Source organism: Hemitrygon akajei, chromosome 1, assembly GCF_048418815.1.
Source record: "Hemitrygon akajei chromosome 1, sHemAka1.3, whole genome shotgun sequence".
In the NCBI taxonomy this organism is placed as follows: domain Eukaryota; kingdom Metazoa; phylum Chordata; class Chondrichthyes; order Myliobatiformes; family Dasyatidae; genus Hemitrygon; species Hemitrygon akajei.
Genome location: NC_133124.1, coordinates 125,007,762 through 125,027,797, shown reverse-complemented (window position 1 = coordinate 125,027,797; position 20,036 = coordinate 125,007,762). Strand labels below are relative to the sequence as shown.

The 20,036-nt window shown below is 42.7% G+C and overlaps 1 protein-coding gene across 4 annotated transcripts in view; it reads left to right on the top strand.

Moving 5' to 3' along the window:
* LOC140730713 (sperm-associated antigen 1-like) overlaps positions 1–19,017 on the top strand; it is a 147,190-nt gene extending 128,173 nt beyond the window's left edge. For all 4 annotated transcript variants that reach the window (XM_073051546.1, XM_073051527.1, XM_073051538.1 and 1 more), the window contains 2 exons: positions 624–1,037; positions 18,079–19,017. In XM_073051546.1, the coding sequence (XP_072907647.1) occupies positions 624–1,037; positions 18,079–18,207 (543 nt within the window). In that variant the 3' untranslated portion in view covers positions 18,208–19,017. The remainder of the gene's footprint in view (positions 1–623; positions 1,038–18,078) is intronic.
* The last annotated feature ends 1,019 nt before the right edge of the window (positions 19,018–20,036 follow it).

Here is a 20,036-nt window from a genome sequence, read left to right as displayed (position 1 = left end):
ACTCCTAGATCTCTTTGTATTTCTCCCTTACCTAACTCTACACCGTTCAGATAATAATCTGCCTTCCTGTTCTTACTCCCAAAGTGGATAACCTCACACTTATTCACATTAAACGTCATCTGCCAAGTATCTGCCCACTCACTCAGCCTATCCAAGTCACCCTGAATTCTCCTAACATCCTCATCACATGTCACCCTGCCACCCAGCTTAGTATCATCAGCAAATTTGCTGATGTTATTTTCAATGCCTTCATCCAAATCGTTGACGTAAATGGTAAACAGCTGTGGTCCCAATACCGAGCCCTGTGGCACCCCACTAGTCACCACCTGCCATTCTGAGAAACACCCATTCACTGCTACCCTTTGCTTTCTATCTGCCAACCAGTTTTCTATCCATGTCAATATCTTCCCCCCGATGCTCTGAGCTTTGATTTTACCCACCAATCTCCTATGTGGGACCTTATCAAATGCCTTCTGAAAACCTTATTCTGATTCTGACTGCCCTCAAATCCAATATCCTAGCTTCAAAAAAAAATTACAAAATTATTGTTTACAGCTTTTCTCTTTGTTTGGCGTTGATGTGTAGTGTTGCTGCCGAGTTATTCCCATCCTTATCTCTTCAAGGTTGCTGACAGTGATGAAGAGGAGAATGAAGGCAAAACTTCTGCTGATCATGAGAGTGTACGCAGTCTCAATGTTGGACAAGTGGATCCCATGGTAACTGAACGTCCTTCAAATGGACAAGAGGGTTGTGGAAGTTCCCATTCACCTTCAGAAAAAAATATTCATTTCAAGCCTACAAATGCATATGAATTTGGCCAAGCCCTGAATGCGGTGCAGGCTAAGGTAGATCTTGCTGGATGCGCAGAACTGCTAAGGAATGTAGAACCTGAAGATCTACCATCCATGATGAGCAATAAACTGGAAGCTGATGTGTTCATTATGATTATTCAGGCTATGAAGGAGCACCTTTTAGTACAGTATCCCGGCCTTGTGTATCGGCATCTTGTTCATCTATGTAAAGCAGAAAGATTTAAGGTATGTGTTGCTTAAAACATTGCTACTTTAAAAATTGTATAAAATGTTTAATTTTTTTTAATAGTTTTTAATGCTTCATACCAGTTTCCTCAGTTCACCTAATAATGTTCTGCTATTCATTTTGCCTTCAACACCCCCTTTCACACCAAAGTTCTTCCTAAATTCTATATTGCATTTATTTGTGTGACCACAAGTAGATGGTCTTCATATCTACCCTGTCAAATCTATTGTCAATGTTTAAGATGTTTTAACGGATCACCTTTCAACTTTTTAGGAAAAGAATCATAATGCTATTCAATCTTTCATGGTAGGTATTTCCTTTTAGTTATAGAATCAATCATCTAAATCCTTCATGTATTTTCTCTGGAATTTTCATGTAATTATAAGGCTAAGATAGAATGAAGTAATCCAGAAGTTGGTCGCGCCAATGATCAGTATAAATTTAAGTTGCATTCTTTTCATCTAGAAAGGAATAAAGTGCTAACATCCAGTGGCTACTTTATTAGGTACCTCCTATACCTAATAATGTAGCCACTGAGTGTACGTTCATGGTCTTCTGCTGCTGTAGCCCATCCACTTCAAGGTTTGACATGTTGGGAGTTCAGAAATGCTTTTCTGCACACCACTGTTATAATGCATAGTTATTTGTGTTCCTGTCAGCTTGAACCAGTCTGGCTGTTCTCCTCTGACCTCCCTCATAAACAAGGCTCACTAGATGTTTTTTGTTTCTTGCACCATTCTCTGTAAACTCTAGAGCAGGGTTTCCCAACCTCGTTTATGCCATGGCTCCTTATCATTAACCAAGGGGTCCATAGTCCCCAGGTTGGGAACCCCCACTGTAGAGATTGTTGTGCGTGAAATCCCAGGAGATCAGCAGTTTCTGAGATATGCAAACCACCCTGTCTGGCACCAACAATCATTTCACAGTCAAAGTCATTTAGATCACATTTCTTGCCTGTTCCGATGTTTGGTCCGAACAACAACTGAACAGCTTGTCTGTGTTTGCATGCTTTCATGCATTGAGTTGCTGATTAGGTATTTACATTTAATGAGCAGGTATGCCTAATAAAATGGCCACTGAGTGTGTACATCACAATTTTGATTTTTGGATGGTTTTCCATTACATCTTTGAGCAATGTATCATCTTCATTAATTAAGATGACTGGTATGTAGTTCACTGGTGTACTGTTCTGTTTTTACATTAATAAATATCAACTGCCAGCAGGGAAACAGGCTGACATGACCATGACCGAGGCTTTAAGTAAAGCTTAAAAATGAGTAGGTGCCTGCTGGAATAGTGAACATTTTTTGACAGTAATAGTTAAGGAAGAAGGAGAGAAAGTGTGCAAAAAGAGGTCCTGATGATGGGTCATGGCCCAAAACATCAACTGTGTTTCCCTCTCCTAGCTACTGCCTGACTTGCTGAATTCCTCTAGAAGTTTGTGTGTGTTACACCACAAGAAGGGAACTGTTGAGTTTAAATGTCAGCAAAAACAGCTGGTAACGAAGTTGACTGTTCTTTTGGGAGTTAAACATAGAATATTAAACATTACAGCACAGTACAGGCCCTTCAACCTATGATGTTGTGCTGGCATTTTAATATACTCTAAGATCCCTTCCCTCCTACATAGCCCTACTTTTTTCTATCATCCATGTGCCCATCTAAGAGTTCCTTAAATGTCCCTAAAATATCTGCCTCTACGACAACCCCTGGTAGAGTGTTTCACACACCCATCACTTTCTGTGTAAAAAAAAAACAAAAAAAAAACTCACCTCTGACATCTCCCCTATACTTTCCTCTATTCACCTTAAAAATATGCCTCCTCATATTTCCGCCCTGGGAAAAAGTTTCTGGCTGTCCACTTGATCTGTGCTTCTTGTCATCATGTACATTTGTATCACACCACCTCCCATCCTCTTTCACTCCAAAGAGAGAAACCTCGCTTCCAACAATGAAGTTTGAAACTGATTAAAAAGGTCTTCAATGTAGCTGAAAAGCAAGTTCAAAATACATTTATTATCAAAGTATGTAGACCATATACAACTTCGTGATTCATCTTCTTGCAGACAGCTACAAAACAAAGAAACACGATAGAATTCATGAAAAACCCAACAGCACAGTCATATATCCAATTTGCAAAAAAAAGATCAAATCATGCAAACAATAAAAAATAGGAAACAAACAAATGAGAACAAGAGCAGAAGAGTCTCCGAAAGTAAGTCCATAGCCACGTAGCCAGTTCAGCATGGCAGCTGGCCCAGAAATCTGATGGCTACAGGCCACAGCCATGGAGCCAGGTTCAGCATTGAAGCGAGTCCCAATGGCTGCAGAGGCAGTTCCCTAAAGTGAGTAAAGCCTCTCAGAGTCCTTTTTTGTCCTCTGCCCTCAGCCTTGTCTCCTTAATCTTTTTAAACTAGCTCCGTGCTTAAATTGACTAAACCTCGGATCATAATCTGCTGTCAGGCCTGGGCCCCACCACTTCAGTTCAGTCTAGCCCCAAGGCTACAGGCTTCAGATTGCAGTGATCGTGGTCCCAAGGAAGTAGAATTGTGAGTAGTTTTGCTTGCTGCCTGCAAAGCATTGCCAGGGTCTCGTCAGTGCCATCTTTGCTTGCTTGTGTGAAAACTTGAGGTTAGGCCAGATATTTCCACTCTGGGATAAACACTGACCATCTACCTTAATTTCCCCAGTATTAACTGGGATTGGGAAAAGCCTAGAAGGGCAGAATTTTTGTTGTTCATCTGGGGGCAGTTTTTGAATTCAGTATGTAAATAAACATGCAAGGAAAAAGCTTTACCAAATCTTACCTTGGAGAATGTAGCTAGTTTGGGTGGAGGGAGTATGGATGATGGATTAATTTGGAGATGGTTTTTAATAAAATAAGATAGTTCTAAATTGGGGATAGTTTTTCAAAAGTACTGTTGTATTTTTTTATTTTCCGGTAAATCCCTTCAAGAAAATGTATCTGAAGGTAGCATATAGTGACATTTTGATAATAAATTTACTTTGATTTGGACTTTGGTCACCGTAGACTAAGGATGTAAAAGTGCTGGAAGGGGTGCAGAGGAGATTCACTAGCATATTGCCTGCAATGGAGCAGTTCGATTATATAAGGAGAGACTGGAGAAGATACGTAGGTCTGCTCTCCATGGACACAGGATGTTAAGGGGGTCATGACTGGAGTATATAAAATTACAAGAGTATAGATAGGGTAGACTGCAATAAACTCTTCCCCATATACAAATAGTGGTAGATAACACTTGAGGGCATGGATTTACAGTAAATGGGAAGAGTTCTAGAGGGGATATGAGGGGCACCTCACCCAAAGAGCAGCAAGTACATGGAATACCCTGTCTGAGAGTTGATGCTGGGTTGCTGACACCCTCCGTATCTCTCCCATCCATGTACTTCTGCAAATATCTCTCAAATGTTGAAATTAAACCCACATTTTGTATATTTTGAACATCACCTTTCTATCATTCATCATTTTGAACATCACCTTTCCCACTTATCTACACATTCACATGATGTGGTCAGTGTCAGAAGGGACCTACTGGAGCCACTGCCTGTCTAAACACAGAGCAAGGCCATAGTCAGGAAATTGCTCCCATGTGTTGTTAAGTATAGCAATTGATTCATATGGTGCTGATTATGGATTATATATATCAAATGGATACATTTCTATAGATCTGTTTTACAAAGAGATTTCATTTTATTTGAAGATACAGCATAAGTAACAGGCTCTTCCGGTCCAGCAAGTCAGTGCCACCGAATTACACCCACGTGACCAATTACTCTACTAACTTATACATCTTTAGAGTGTGGCAGGAAGCCAGAGCACCAACTGAGTTATGGGGGAGAACATACAAACTCTTTACAACCAGTGGCAGGAATTGAACTCATGTTTCTAGTGTTGTAATAGCTTAACGTTAACCGCTACACTACCGTACCAGTCCTTACTCAGCAGTGCTTTTACAGGGCAGAGGATTACGAATGGGCGCTGGGCAAGAGGGGTAAGCACGAGTGTGACGGGGTCATGGGGAGATGAAAGCAAATTTCCCAAGGAGTTGTTTGCAAAGAGAAAGGGAAAGCGTGCCAAATGTGCTGTGAGGTGATTGGAGAGTACAGGGTTAGGAATTCTAGGAATGGCCTTTAGTAGTGTAGCTGACTGAATAAGAACAATATTTAAAGATGTTAGCAACGCATGGAGGGAAATAAACAGTCACCATTTCAGACCGAAACCCTTCATCAGGACTGAAAAGAAAGGCAGCCCGCAACCAAGGAAGACCCCAGTTTGTAACATTGAGGTTGAGACAATGGAACTGCCCCAATTGAATGGCTTTTCCACTTTAAAAACTCTTCCACGCAGATTTCCTGTCGTCGTTAGACACAATGGACAGCCACCATATTCCCCTCTATAGATGCTGCTCGACCTGCTGAGCTCCTCTAGAATTTTGTGCTTGTTGCTCTGGATTTCCAGCATCTGTAGAATATTTAGTGTTTATATCTAAAGATGTGTTTGAAGGAGATAACAGCAATTGGCAATCACAGAAGAACTTGTTGACAAGACGCTTGATATCAGTTGTCTGAAGCATAGTGAAGCCTCATCAGGATAGTATGTACAGAAATGGTGGCAGACGCAGACTGGATGGTTTCTGATTTGTAGAATTTGAAATCCCAAAGACCAATAGGATGGATATCTCGACAGATCCACAGTGATAAAAGCATATATCAAGAGCCTGTTGAGAGGCTCAATAATGGTTTGAAGATGAACTAACAGCCATGTGTTATTTTTTTCCCTTATACTTTTTTGGTGCAGGCAAAAAATTAATTGTTTGCACTTGATAAGCCTCACACAGTAAAAGCATTTAATCTGCAAAGTCCCACAAAGTTTGCCTGATCTTGACCAAGACTTTAATATGAAAAGGATGACAACTTTGGAACCAAATATTAACCTGAGTCCTTGGCTGTAAAAGATCCCATGTGGGTACTTACAGAAAAGCTGGACGTTCTCCCAATATCATGATCTCCATGATATATAAAACAAATCAACCAATTGTTTACTGGGTAGCTGTACTTTACCAAGTACCCGAAAGTTTTGGGTATATTTAAAGCAGAGATGAATGGGTTGTTGATCAGTAAGGGCATCATAAGTTACAGGGAGAAGGCAGGAGAATGGAGTTGAGAGGGATGATAAATCAGTAATGATGGAATGGCAGAACAGGCTTGATGGACCGAATGGCCTTATCTCATTTGGTCTTATGGTCTGTTGTGAAGGTGAAATCAGTGCATGTAAAATAAAAACATTTTTTGCCCCCCCCCCCCCCAATATATATTGGTCAAAAGTAGCTGCGTCAGTTCACTACATGTACTTTTTAGGGCAAGTTATGTGAGTTTGTTCCACTTATCCAAAAAATTTGGATATAATTTTAAACACAAGTATTTAACTGCCAAATTGTTTCGTACTGGAATCAAGGCAATGGACCAAGCAAATATTTGAAAAATCTCCATCTTTCAAGTCTTCAGGAACCTGATATTCAACTTCTCAATTAAAAAAAAATCACTTCTGCTTTTCCCACGGGCTTTTAGACTTCATACTGGTTGAGTCCATCCATGCAGATGGGCGTCACCAAGTTAACAGTGTACATACTTTATCTTGGTTTTCCAAAGGAAACACTGAAGTTTGTGTTAAACCACAACAGATGAAAACTACTGGATAAAAGAACTACTTCTGTTAAAAAAAGTGAAACTAAAGCTTGTGACTAGAGCTTTACATTTAGTTTGCAACGTAACTACGTACAGTGGTTATATGAAGCATGTGCATAAAGCATCTCCTGAATATCATGGATAGGGACCCAAATCCCATTTGTTAATACAAGTACAGCACAAGATGCTGGAAATCTGAAACAAAATACTGGAGGAACTCAGCAAGTTGGGCAGTATCTATGGAGGGAAATGAGCAGTCAACATTTTCCACCAAGACTCTCCATCAAGACTAAAAAGGAAGGGGGCAGAAGCTAGAATAAAAATGTGGGAGAGGAGGAGGAGCACAAGCTGGCAGGTAGTTGGCGAAACCAGGTGAGGACTGGAGAAAGGGTGATGCTAGGGAATAATGTGGGAAGCAGGGAGGTGATAAGTGGAAGAGGCAAAGGGCCTCCTTGATCGTGTGGAATTGGTTCTTACATTCAGCAACTTCTCTTTTGAGTCCTTGCACTTTATTCAAACGCAACATGAACATTATAACAAAACTGAAGAAACCACGTGGGCACTTGCATGGTCCCCAGCTATGCCTGCCTTTTCATTGGCTTTATGGAACAGTTCATGTACCAGACCTATACTGGGAACACTCCCAATTCTTTCTGCATAACGTTGTCAACTGCTTTGGTGCTGCTTCCTGCTCCCATGTTAAGCTCTTCAAATTTATCAACTTTACCTCCAGTTTCCACCCTGTCCTCAAATTTACTTGGTCCAATTCTGACACCTCTTTCCCCATTCTTGATGCCTGTCTCTGGAGATAGATTATCTATCGACTTATTTGACAAGACCACAGACCTGCACAGTCACTTTCTGCAAACAATTCCCATCCTGTCAGTTGTGAGAATGCTATTCCCTTCTCTCATTTCCTCTACCTCCACCTTACCTGTTCTCAGAACACTCCAGGAGAATGGAGATATCCTTCTTTATTCAGAAAATGGGGGTTTCCCTACATTGCTATCAATGCTGCCCTCAGCCATATCTCTTCCATTTCCCAGTTATCTATCCTCACTCCATCCCACTCTGACAGAATAGGGGATAGGGTTCTCTTTGTCCTTACCTACCAACCCATGAGCTTCTGTATCCAGCACATCAATCTCCACAACTTTTGCCATCTCCAGCAGGTCTGTCCATGGCCTCCTCTACTACCACGATAAGGCCAGATAGGTTGAAGGAGTAACATCTCATATTCCATCTTGGTACCTCTAACTTGACACCATCATTACGGATTTCTCTGACTTCAGGTAACCAACTCTCCTCTGTTTTTCTTGCCCATTTGCTTTTCCTCATTCTGGTGGCCCTCTCACCCCTTTTTCCCCTGTTCCACCCCTATAGAAGCCCATCACCTCCTGGTTACCCACCTTTTTCACTTTATTCCATGATCCATACTCTTCTCCTATCAGATCCCTTCTTCTTCAACCCTTTGCCTCTTCCACCTACCATCTCCCAGCTTCTAGCATCATTCTCTTTCAACCCCTTCCTCCACCCACCAACCTTCCACGTCTCATCTGGTCTCACTTATTACCTGCTAACTTCTGCTCTGCCCCATTCCCTGCTTGTTTATTCTGGCATCTGCCCCCTTTCCTTCCACTCCTGATGAAGGGTCTTGGCCCAAAAGGTCAACTGTTTATTTCCTGCGAAGGTGCTGCCTGACCTGCTGAGTTCCTCCAGCTTTTTGTGTGTGTTGTCACAGCAGAATTGCAGGTTGATGATTCCACCATTCCACGTCTCATCACACTGTAACCAAATTGCTAACAATAATCCACTTACAGTGACTCTAATGACCTGACTTCTGAAAGGTGAAATGTTTAAGGGGAACATGAGGGGAAACTTCTTCACTCAGAGGGCGGTGAGAGTGTGGAATGAGCTGCCAGCGGAAGAGGTGGATGAGCATTCGATTTCAGCATTTAAGAACTGTTCTGTTAACTACATGGATGGGAGGGATAGGGAGGGGTATGGTCCAGGGGCAGGTCGATGGCACTGGGCAGAATAATAGTTTGACACAGACTAGATGGACTGAAGGGCCTGTTTCTGTGCTGTAGTGTTCTCCAACTCTATGACTCTTTTGGCATTTTATATTTGAAAGATGGATCTCAGAGACGGGGCAACTATGTTAAAGAGTATTAGAGTCAGTCCATGCAATCCCATGACAGGATACTGACTGGGGGCCTAGAGAGGGGTTCAAAGTCATGCACACTGTATGAGAAGGGAATTCCATACTTCTCATATCCTGGACAAGCATAGGTGCTGAAAGGGTCATCACCTGAAGGAGCTCAAGCCTGGGTTTTAAAGGTCAGTTATGTTCCACCTGAGAGACCAAGCCTTTGGCTGGGTTGTCACCTTGCAGCTTAGAAGAGTGCAGGCAGGAAACAACTGGGTGACTAGTAGGTAGCCAACAAACAATACAGATAGGTAGGTATTTCAGGATTGAAGAAGATGAGTTTTTTTTGTCACGTGTAGCGAAATGTGTCATGTGCATCAAATCAAATCAGCAAGGATTGGGCTGGAGGCAACCCACAAATGTTGCCACACTTCCAGTGCCAACATAGTATACCCACAGCTCAATAACCCACACCATAGGTCAAATATGATGGCAGAATATAGTATTAATGGTAAGTCTCTTGGCAGTGTGGAGGATCAGAGGGATCTTGGGATCTGAGTTCATAGGACACTCAAAGCAGCTGCGCAGGTTGACTCTGTGGGTAAGAAGGCATACAGTGTATTGGCCTTCATTAATCGTGCAATTGAGTTTAGGAGCCGAGAGGTAATGTTGCAGCTAAATAGGATCCTGGTCAATCCCCACTTGGAGTACTGTGCTCAGTTCTGGTCGCCTCACTACAGGAAGGAATGTGGAAGCCATAGAAAGGGTGCAGAGGAGACTTAGAAGGATGTTGCCTGGATTGGGGACCATGCCTTATGAGATTAGGTTGAGTGAATTCGGCCTTTTCTCCTTGGAGCGAAGGAGGATGAGAGGTGACCTGACAGAGGTACATAAGATGATGAGAGGCATTGATTGTGTGGATAGTGTTACGTACCCCGTAACTGGGTGTCTGACCAGCAGAGAAAGAAGAATCAGTTGGAGTCTGGTGGTACCAAACTAAAGGTGGTTTATTAGTAAACTACACAATACAGTATCAAAAATGCAAATATACATATAAAACAAGTTAGCAGTAATAAACCTAAAAGTGTAGGAATAATAATAATCAATAATAAACAAGCTCTATCGATGTCTAGGGCTAAATGAATTGTCATAGGAAAGTATAGAGTTTAGTTCAGTTCATAAATGCTGAAGTAGTTATGGTTGTATTGAAATCGTTGGAGAGAGAGAGAGCGAGATGTAACAGCAACAGCTGCGGCAGGCAAACCTTTTGTGGCTTTCTTAATCCGTCGTATCGTTGTGGCCATTCAGTTATGACCCCTCTGGTCTTCAGCTAGACCGTTCTTCTGTGGTGGACTCGTCACTCTGGCATGAGTGGACACACACACAAGTCCCCACCGGCCCTACCGTAACACTGTAAGCTTTACTGACCGATCTCCTGGTTCGGTCTCCGAAACCCCCACCTTTCTGTGGGTTCCCAGCACTCAGTCAGTGTCCACTGGTGTATCTGAAGGTTGTCTCTCCAGACCTGTTTTTTATCCCCACTCACGGGGTCTCAGCTATCCATCAACTCTGAATGACCGTGTCCATCAAATCAGGCCACTCCTGCTATCTCCTGAGGAATGTTAACAAGCAAAGTACAGTCCTTGTAGTGGAAGGTAAATAATCCAGGAAGAGACATAATACAGTAAATCAACAGTCTCTCTTCCCCTCTTATCTGTAGCAAATGTTCTTGCCTGGGCGTTATCTCTCTCTCTCATGAGCAGCATAGCAACAGCAATAGTTCGTAGTTCTGATGAGGGGGGTTGGGAATAGTTAACTCTGCACCCCCTTGACCATCAGGTCTGTCCATCACTCATAACAATAGTCAGAGGCTTTTTCCCAAGGCTGAAATGATTGCCACAAGAGGACACAGGTTTAAGGTGCTGGGGAGTAGATACAGAGGAGATGTCAGGGGTAAGTTTTTTACTCAGAGAGTAGTGAGTGCATGGAATGGGCTGCTGGCAGCGGTGGTGGAGGCGGATACGATAGGGTCCTTTAAGAGACTTTTGGATAGGTACATGGAGCTTAGAAAAATAGAGGGGTATGGGTAAGCCTGGTAATTTCTACGGTAGGGACATGTTCGGCACAGCTTTGTGGGCCGAAGGGCCTGTATTGTGCTGTAGGTTTTCTATGTTTGGATTCTGGGAGACAACCAGAGCATGTGGAGAAAAGCACACGAGGTCACGGGGAGAATGTGAAAGCACCTTGCAGACAGCAGTGGGAATTGAACCCCTACCTTGCAGCTGGCAGCTGTAAAGTGTTGCCATAACCACTACACTACTGAGACACATGCAGTTATCTTACCCTAACCAGGTCTGAGTGTTTGTAGGGGAAGAGGGCTCTCTGTGAAAAGCATTAAGCCAAGGCCAAAGCACCATGGCTGGCTTGGCTCCCCAGTGTAGGATGAGAATGCTCAAGGAAGTGGTATTTTTAGGGGAGTCCATAGATACGTGTGCAAGCAGACTACTCAGTGATCCTAAGTCGCTATAGTGCCAGCATCATGGGTCTCCTGTCACAGCTGCAGAAATTCTGTCAACATAAGATCCAACAACATCTTACACAGAGAGTGGTGGGTGCAGGGAACACCCTGCCAGTGGTGGTGGTGGAGGCAGATAAATTAGGGACATTTCAGAGACTCTTAGGTGGTTGAAAGAAAAATAATGGGCTATGTAGGAGGGAAGGATTAGAATGATCTTAGAGTAGGTAAAAGGGTTGGCACAATATTGTGGGCCAAAGGGCCTTTGCTGTTCTATAGTATGTTCTATGTTAATATTTTAAAATAGGACTATTTTTTGAAAGTGTATTTTGATTTGGAAAAGATAATCTTTGAACTACTCTCAGTGCAACAAGTGCTGTAATTGGAAGATATTGTATCTGGGTGAGTAACTGGAAAGAGGGTGCAAGAATCAGTGATTTAAGTTCCTACAACATTGGGACCAGCTGTTGTTGAGAAGTTGGGATGGATACTCTGCAGGACTGGGGTAACAACCTTGCAATTTATTTGTGCTCTTGGGAAGGGTTGAATCTATTGTGGCAGGTTATTATAAAGGAAATCAGAAACAGAAGAGATTCTGCAGATGTTGGAAATCCAGAGCAACACCCACAAAATGCTAGAAAAACTCACAGGGTAGGTAGTCGCCTCTGGAAGTCAATAAGCAGTTGATGTTTCAGGCCTAGATCCTTCATCAGGACTGCGAAGTAAGGGGAAGAAAGCCAGAATAAGGAGGTAGGCGAGGGAAAGGATACAAGCTGGAAGATGATGGGTTAAGTCAGATGAGGAGGTCGGTAGGTGGGTGGGGGAGGGGTATGAAGTAAGAAGCTGGGAGGTGATAGGTTGAAAAGTGTTGGAGAAGAAAGAATCTGATAGGAGACGAGAATAAACCATGGGAGAAAAGGATGGGGAGGGGTACATGGCGGTGGTAATAAGCTGGTCAGAAGAAGAGGAGAGGTGAGAGGGGAGCCAGAGTAGGGGATGAAAGAAGACGGAAGGGAAGGGGGAATAATTACTGGAAGTTAGATAAACCAATGTCTATGCCATCAGGTTGGAGGCTACCAAGATGGAATAGACAATAGGTGCAGAAGTGGACCATTTGGCCCTTCGAGCCTGCACCGCCATTTTGAGATCATGGCTGATCATCTACTATCAATACCCGGTTCCTGCCTTGTCCCCATATCCCTTGATTCCCCTATCCATAGGATACCTATCTAGCTCCTTCTTGAAAGCATCCAGAGAATTGGCCTCCACTACCTTCCGAGGCAGTGCATTCCAGACCCCCACAACTCTCTGGGAGAAGAAGTTTTTCCTTAACTCTGCCCTAAATGACCTACCCCTTATTCTCAAACCATGCCTTCTGGTACTGGACTCTCTGAGCATCTGGAACATATTTCCTGCCTCTATCTTGTCCAATCCCTTAATAATCTTATATGTTTCAATCAGATCCCCTCTCAATCTCCTTAATTCCAGCGTGTACAAGCCCAGTCTCTCTAACCTCTCTACGTAAGACAGTCCAGACATCCCAGGAATTAACCTCGTGAATCTACGCTGCACTTCCTCTACAGCCAGGATGTCCTTCCTTAACCCTGGAGACCAAAAGTGTACACCTCCGAGCTACCCTTATCCTTCTCAAATTGCAGATAAAAACATCATATTATGATCACTACCTCCTAATGGCTCCTTTACTGCAAGATCGCTTATCAAATCCTGTTCATTACATAACACTAAATCCAGAATAGTCTTGTCCCTGGTCGGCTCTCGTACAAGCTGTTACAAGAATGCATCCCGTAGGCACTCTACAAACTCCCTATCCTGTGGTCCAGCACCAACCTGATTCTCCTAGTTCACCTGCATGTTGAAATCCCCCATAACTACTGCGACATTACCTTTGCCACATGCCAATGTTAACTCCCTATTCAACTTGCACCCAATATCCATGCTACTGTTTGGTGGCCTGTAGACAACACCCATTTGGGTCCTTTTGCCCTTACTGTTCCTCAGTTCTATCCACACAGACTCTACTTCTCCTGACCCTATGTCCCCCCTTGCAAAGGACTGAATCTCATTCCTCACCAACAGGGCCACCCCACCCCCTCTGCCCACATTTCTGTCCCTACGATAGCACGTATATCCTTGTACATTCATTTCCCAGGTCTGATCTCCCTGCAGCCATGTCTCCGTTATCCCAACAACATCATAGTTACCCATTCGCACCTGGGCTTCAAGCTCATCCACCTTATTTCTGACACTTTGTGCATTCAGATATAGAATTGTTAGCCCATTTCTCCTCTCTCTGTTTGAATCGCTGCCTATTGTGCTTAACCCAGCTCCCCAAACTCCCATCGGGCTATATGGCCCTAGAAATTTGTTGTCCTTCCTAAATTTACTTATTCTTTCAACACATTTAACTCCATGTTCCGTCAGACCATCCCTCTGTACATGTGTCCCCCTTATCACTTGTTCCGCCTCACCTTTCTCTACTACACACTTAATATTCCGGAACCGTGTAGTCCCCACCTGTCCTTTATTCTTCCTCTCGCATTCTGGATCCCCGCCCCCTGCAAATTTAGTTTAAACCCCCCCCCCCCCCCCCAAGAAGCACTAGCAAACTTCCCTGCAAGAATGTTAGTACCGCTCCAGTTCAGGTGTAAACCGTCCCTTCGGAACAGATCCCACCTTCCCTGGAACAAAGCCCAATTATCTACAAACCTGAAGCCCTCCCTCCTGCACCATCCTCTCAGCCATGTATTAATCTTTATAATCTTTCTGTTCCTTGCCTCACTCGCACGTGGCACAGGTAGCAATCCTGAGATTGTTACCCTGGAGGTCCTGCTCTTCAGCTTCGCACCTAACTCCCTGAATTCCCTACGCAGGACCCCATCACTCATCCTACCCACGTCATTGGTCCCTACATGGACCACAACATCTGGATTCTTGCCCTCCCTCTCGAGAATAACCTGCACCCGATCTGAGATGTCTCGGACCCCGGCACCAGGGAAGCAACATACCATCCGAGACTCCTGATCTTCCCCACAAAATCTCCTATCCGCCCCCCTGACTATAGAATCCCCTATCAATACCGCTCTCTTCTCTTCCCTCCTCCCCTTCCTAGTCGAGGGTCCAACCTCAGTGCCAGAGACAGGACCACTGCAGCTTGTTCCTGGTAGGTCATCCCCACCAACAGTATCCAAAACAGTATACTTATTTTTGATGGGAACGGCCACAGGGGTGCTCTTCTCTCTCTGTCTGCTCCCCCTGCCTCTTTTGACTGTCACCCATTTGCCTACCTCCTGTCTTTTCAGTGTGACTACCTCCCGATAACTCTTATCTATCTCTGCCTCTGCCTCCCGAATGATCCGTAGTTCATTCAGCTCCTGCTCCAATTCCCTAACTCGGTCTGATAGGAGCTGCAGCTGGATGCACCTATTGCAGGTGTGGTCATCAGGAACAACTGTGTTGACCCTGACCTCCCACATACTGCATACGGAGCACACCACTGCTCTAACCGTCTCCCCCATTACCTGATCCCAGATTAGTCAGAATAAATGAAAAGCAGGCTTCTTGCTGAAGTCCTCTTGCTCCGAAGCCCACTGAGCCAAAGCCCAGCACTCTGCTCCTGTGCACTCCGCTGCCCGCTCCTGAAAGTGGGTCGCTTTTTAAAGCCCGCGCTCGCCGCTGACGTCACCCGTGCTTGCGCAGCTTTACCTTCCTCCTCAGGTACTCTCCAGGTAGGTCCAAGGGTCTCGGCCTACCTACAACGGCCGATCCTCCGAACTCCAGTGTGGGGTGTTGCTCTTCAAAACTGGCAGTAGAGGCGGCCACGGACCTACACGTTAGACTGGGAATGGGGATTGGAATTCATTCGGAGGGAGAAGCGGCAGGACAGGCAGTCTATCGATTACGAGTACCCGGGATCCTTGGTGGGTCCAAACTGGGAGGCCCAAAAACAGAGCTGGAAATCATATGGAACAAAATGGGGCAAAGACAAATGCCCAGGAAGGGCATGTGGCTGTGGTATCAAGTCTGGGTGAGCACACGGTCGAAGAGTCAGAGTGCAGCAGATAGCACCGAGTGGGAGCAATCAGAGATGGTCTCACTAAACTCTCATCAAAGAGAAGATTTAAGCTTTTTCAGGGTAGGCATACATCAAAGAGACTTTCACAGTAGGAGTAGCAAATTAGAAATACAAGAGTTTCTGCAGATGCAGGAAATCCAGAGCAACACACACAAAATACTGGAGGAATTCAGCAGGTCAGGCAGCATCTTATGGAGAGGAATAAACAGTTGTTTCAGCCCTGATGATGGGTCTTGGTCCAAAACATTGACTCTTTATTCCTCTGCATAGATGTTGCCTGACCTGCTGAGTTCCTTGATTTCAGGAGAACTTTTCTAGGCTGTGTTAGTGAGTCCAATCAGGTGGAGAGGAATGAAGCTGAGCTGGTGGAAGACATATCAATGGTAGAACAAATCTGGGGTAGTTAGAGTCAGTGTAGTTTATTGAAAAGGACACATTTGGAGGAATGATTATCATCTGTGTTAAATCAAATTTTACCAGACCAATAAGTATTTTAGCAAAGATAGATTGTAAGTAGTAACCTGAAGATAAATAAGCAACTATCAATGAGGATTCATGGAGTTCATGGTAAACAAAGGAAAAGGTCATAAAACATAAGAGCAGAATTAGACCATTCAGTCCATCGAGTCTGCTCTGCCATTCCATCTCTCAACCCCATTCTCCTGCCTTCTCCCTGAAACCTTTGACTCCTTACTAATAAAGAACCTATCAACCTCCACTTTAATTATAGCCAATGATATGGCCTGCACAGCCATCTCTGACAATAAGTTCCAGATTCACAACTTTTAAGGCTGGTATTTGCAAATTTAGAGTCCCTGGATCTTGAGTTACATAGAGGGTAAAATAAATCAAAACAAAAGGCATAAGACACAGAGAGCTATTGAGAGAAGAAACCCCATAATAGAATAGAAAGAATAATAATAAGATTAGCATCTGCGGAAGTGGATAATCAGAAGGTCTGGATAAAATACTGTATACCCCAGGGACACTGAAATCTATTACAGAAACGTTCTCAGAAACACTAACACTGTACGGCTGTTAAGTCATAATCTGAGTTACTACTAGCCAGTTAGTTTAGCTAGGAGGCAGATTATTAGAATCCATTCCAAAGTACACTACAGAATTCTGTGGCCCCTTTATTAAGAAACCCCTGCACTTAACAAAGTAGAACCAGCACTTTGTCATTCCTTGTCAGACTCACCTTATGTACTGATAATCTTATATGCTGCGTCACTTTATGTACAATCAGTCTATGTAGACAAGCTAATCTTATATATTTATTGTGTTCTTTATGCTTATTTTTTATGCTGCATTGAATCCAGGGGAATAATCTTTACATAAAATCATAGAACAAAGTAGAATGGCATAGCAGTGAGTGCTATGCTATTACACCTCGGGGCATTCCGGAGTTCAGAGTTCAATTCCACGAGTCTGTACGTCCTCCCAGTGGAACTTGTCAGTTTTCCCAGGTGCTCCGGTTTCCTCTCATAGTCCAAAGTTTAGGTTAATTGGTCATTGTAAATTGTCCCTTGATTAGGTTAATTGGGTTTGTTGGAAGTTACAAGTCGTGGCTTGGGCTGGAAGGGCCTACACTGTGCTGTATAACTAAGAAAGATAAAATAAACGCTACAGTACAGAAACCAGCCCTCAGCCCATCTAGTCCTTGCCAAACCATTATTCTGCCGAGTGCCATTGACCTGAACCTAGACCATAACCTTCCATACTCCTCCATCTATGTGGTTGACCAAACTCCTTAAATGTTAAAATCAAACCCGCATCCACTTCTGCTGCAGCTTGTTCCACACTCACCACCGAGTGAAGTTCTCCTTTCACCCTCAACCCATGATTCTAATCTCACCCAATCTCAGTGGGAAAAGCCTGCTTGCATTTACCTTATTTATACCCCTCATAATTTTGTATGCGCCTATCAAATCTCTCCTCATTCTCCTACACTCCAGGGAATATCGTCCTAATGTGTTCAATTTTTCCCTATAACTCAGGACTTCAAGTCCCAGCAACATCCTTGTAAACTTTCTCTGTCCTCTTCCAGTCTTAATGATATTATTCCTGCCAAAAAGTGACCAGAACTACACAATACTCTAAATTAGGCCTCACCAACATCTTCAATATACTATCCCAGCTCCTGTACAATACTCAGTATTTTGATTTATGAAGGCCACTGCACCTTCAAAGTCACACCTGCTTCACCCCTGCCAATGTAATGTTTTCTTTGCACGTGAAATAGCAGATCCAAACTATACAATTTGACACAAGAAAATCAGTCTTGAAAGATTAATAAACTGGATGATCAATTGAATTAGTTCATTTGTTTTGGAGATAGTGAGTCTAATATTAGAGGGTAAGGAACATCATCCATCATAGTAACAAGATGAACTCGTACACAAAACTGAATATGATTTTACAAAACATTCAAATATTTTTAAAGCAAAGTTACTTTATGCTTTATAAAATTCACTTATAAAATTAGATTGCAATGGATAGATGGTGCTAACAGCTTGTATTTAAATTGCTCATGTAATTTATGGCTGATCTTAATTTCATATGATTTTTGTGCAGATTGCATCAGTGATTGCAGGTAAAGAAAGAAATCAAGTGGAAGAACTCTTTAGCAGTTTGCTACAGATGAAGAGCACCGAGTTTACCTCTGAAGATGTACAAAATCTAGCAAGAAACTATGATATATAGTACTTTTTTAGGAGTCATGATATTATATATTAAAATGCAACTCAGGTAGCTAGAAACTATGGAACTCTTATCACTTGCAGCCTCATCACTTTTAATCTGTTAATTCTTTATTGAATCAAAAGAAATTACCTAAATGTCTCTCAGCCAAGTACCTCACTATACCCCATTCAAGTAGGTTTCATTCATCCACAGGAATGAGTTGTTGATTATTTACTTAAAGGAACATAGCCATTTTCTAAGTTGTGGCCTCATTTCTTGAATGAACTAGCACAATGTATCTATTCCTCCTGTTGAACAGTTTCAGATCCCCATTGTCAAACAAAGAATAAAGAACAATTACCTTGTTGTTTATCAACGCTGTTCTACCTTTCAGTGATTTAAGTTTTTACAGAGCCCAAGTTTCAGAATAGTTTTATTAAAAGAGATTTTTCCTTTGCTTGGTTCTTTATTAGAATGAATGGTTTATGGTTGTGGATTGCCTGGTGAAGGCTACTAATTTATTCATACTCATTGGAATTAAGCATACTTGCTATGATAAAACCTTGAATACTGAATGTAGACTGCAGTAAATCTGTAGTTATGTACAGGTGTAGTACAAGCTATTGCCAGTCTGTGATAAAACTTACTGCACTACGATGCACTCTTTCAGTTAAGATCAAAGACCTGTAAAAAAATATTTCAGCTTGTTATGTTATTGCACTGTGGAAATAAACTATACTTGTATTGATAACTCTTCTTGCCAAAAAAAAATTCTCAATAATTTTGCAAGATGTTTGCAGAACCTTGACTAAAAATATACAATGATGCTGACTTGTGTAATCTCTTCATTTCTTAATGTCAGATCTGATTTCAGTTTCATTATTACTGTCTTTAAGCACTTATCAGTGGGAGTGTATTCTGTCATCTTCGCTAGTCCTTAGAGCTGTACAAAACCCTTCATAATGAATGTGAAATGAAGAACATTTGGTTTGGATGTTAGACCCCAAGACATATGAGCAGAATTCGATCATTGGGTTCATCCAGTCTGCTCTGCTATTGAATCATGGCTGATTGATTATCCCTCTCAATCACATTCTCCTGCCTTCTCCCTTCCTTACTAATCAAGAACCTATCAATCTCCACTTTAAATATACCCAATGACTTGGCCTCCACAGATTCACCACCCTTTGATTAAAGAAATTCCTCCCCATCTCTGTTCTAAAGAGATGTTCCTCTATTCTGAGGCTCTGCCCTCTGGTCCTAGACTCCTCCACTATGGAAAACAACCTCTCCACATTCACTCTTTATAGACCTTTCACTATTCGACAGGTTTCAGTGAGATTCCCCCCCAATTCTCCTAAACTCAAGCATATACAGGCCTCGAGCCATCAAAAAACTCCTTATATGTTAACCCTTCCATTCTCAGAATCATTCTCATGAACCTCCTGGGACCTTCTCCATTTCCAGCACATTCTTGTCTTGCTTGGATAAGGGGCCCAAAGCTGCTCACAACACTCCAAGTACATGTTAACCAAAAGTTTAGTTATTTCCCAGTAGTACAACTGGTACAATTATTACAACATGCATCTGAAAGGCTAACACTACAATCAGGAAACAACCGTAATTTACAAGCACAGTTAAGCTGCCCTGCTGATACACATGAACCATGACCCAAAAGTAGTCAGAAGGTAAAGACATGGTTCCTTCCATCCAAGGTGAGTAGTTAGAAATGAACACAGCCAAATTAGTTATAATACAATTAAATAGTTCTGGGTAACTTTTAGATAGATAAAAGTAACATTGCCTTATGGGAACAGAACAGAGTCAAAAGTGATACTGCAAGGCTTTTA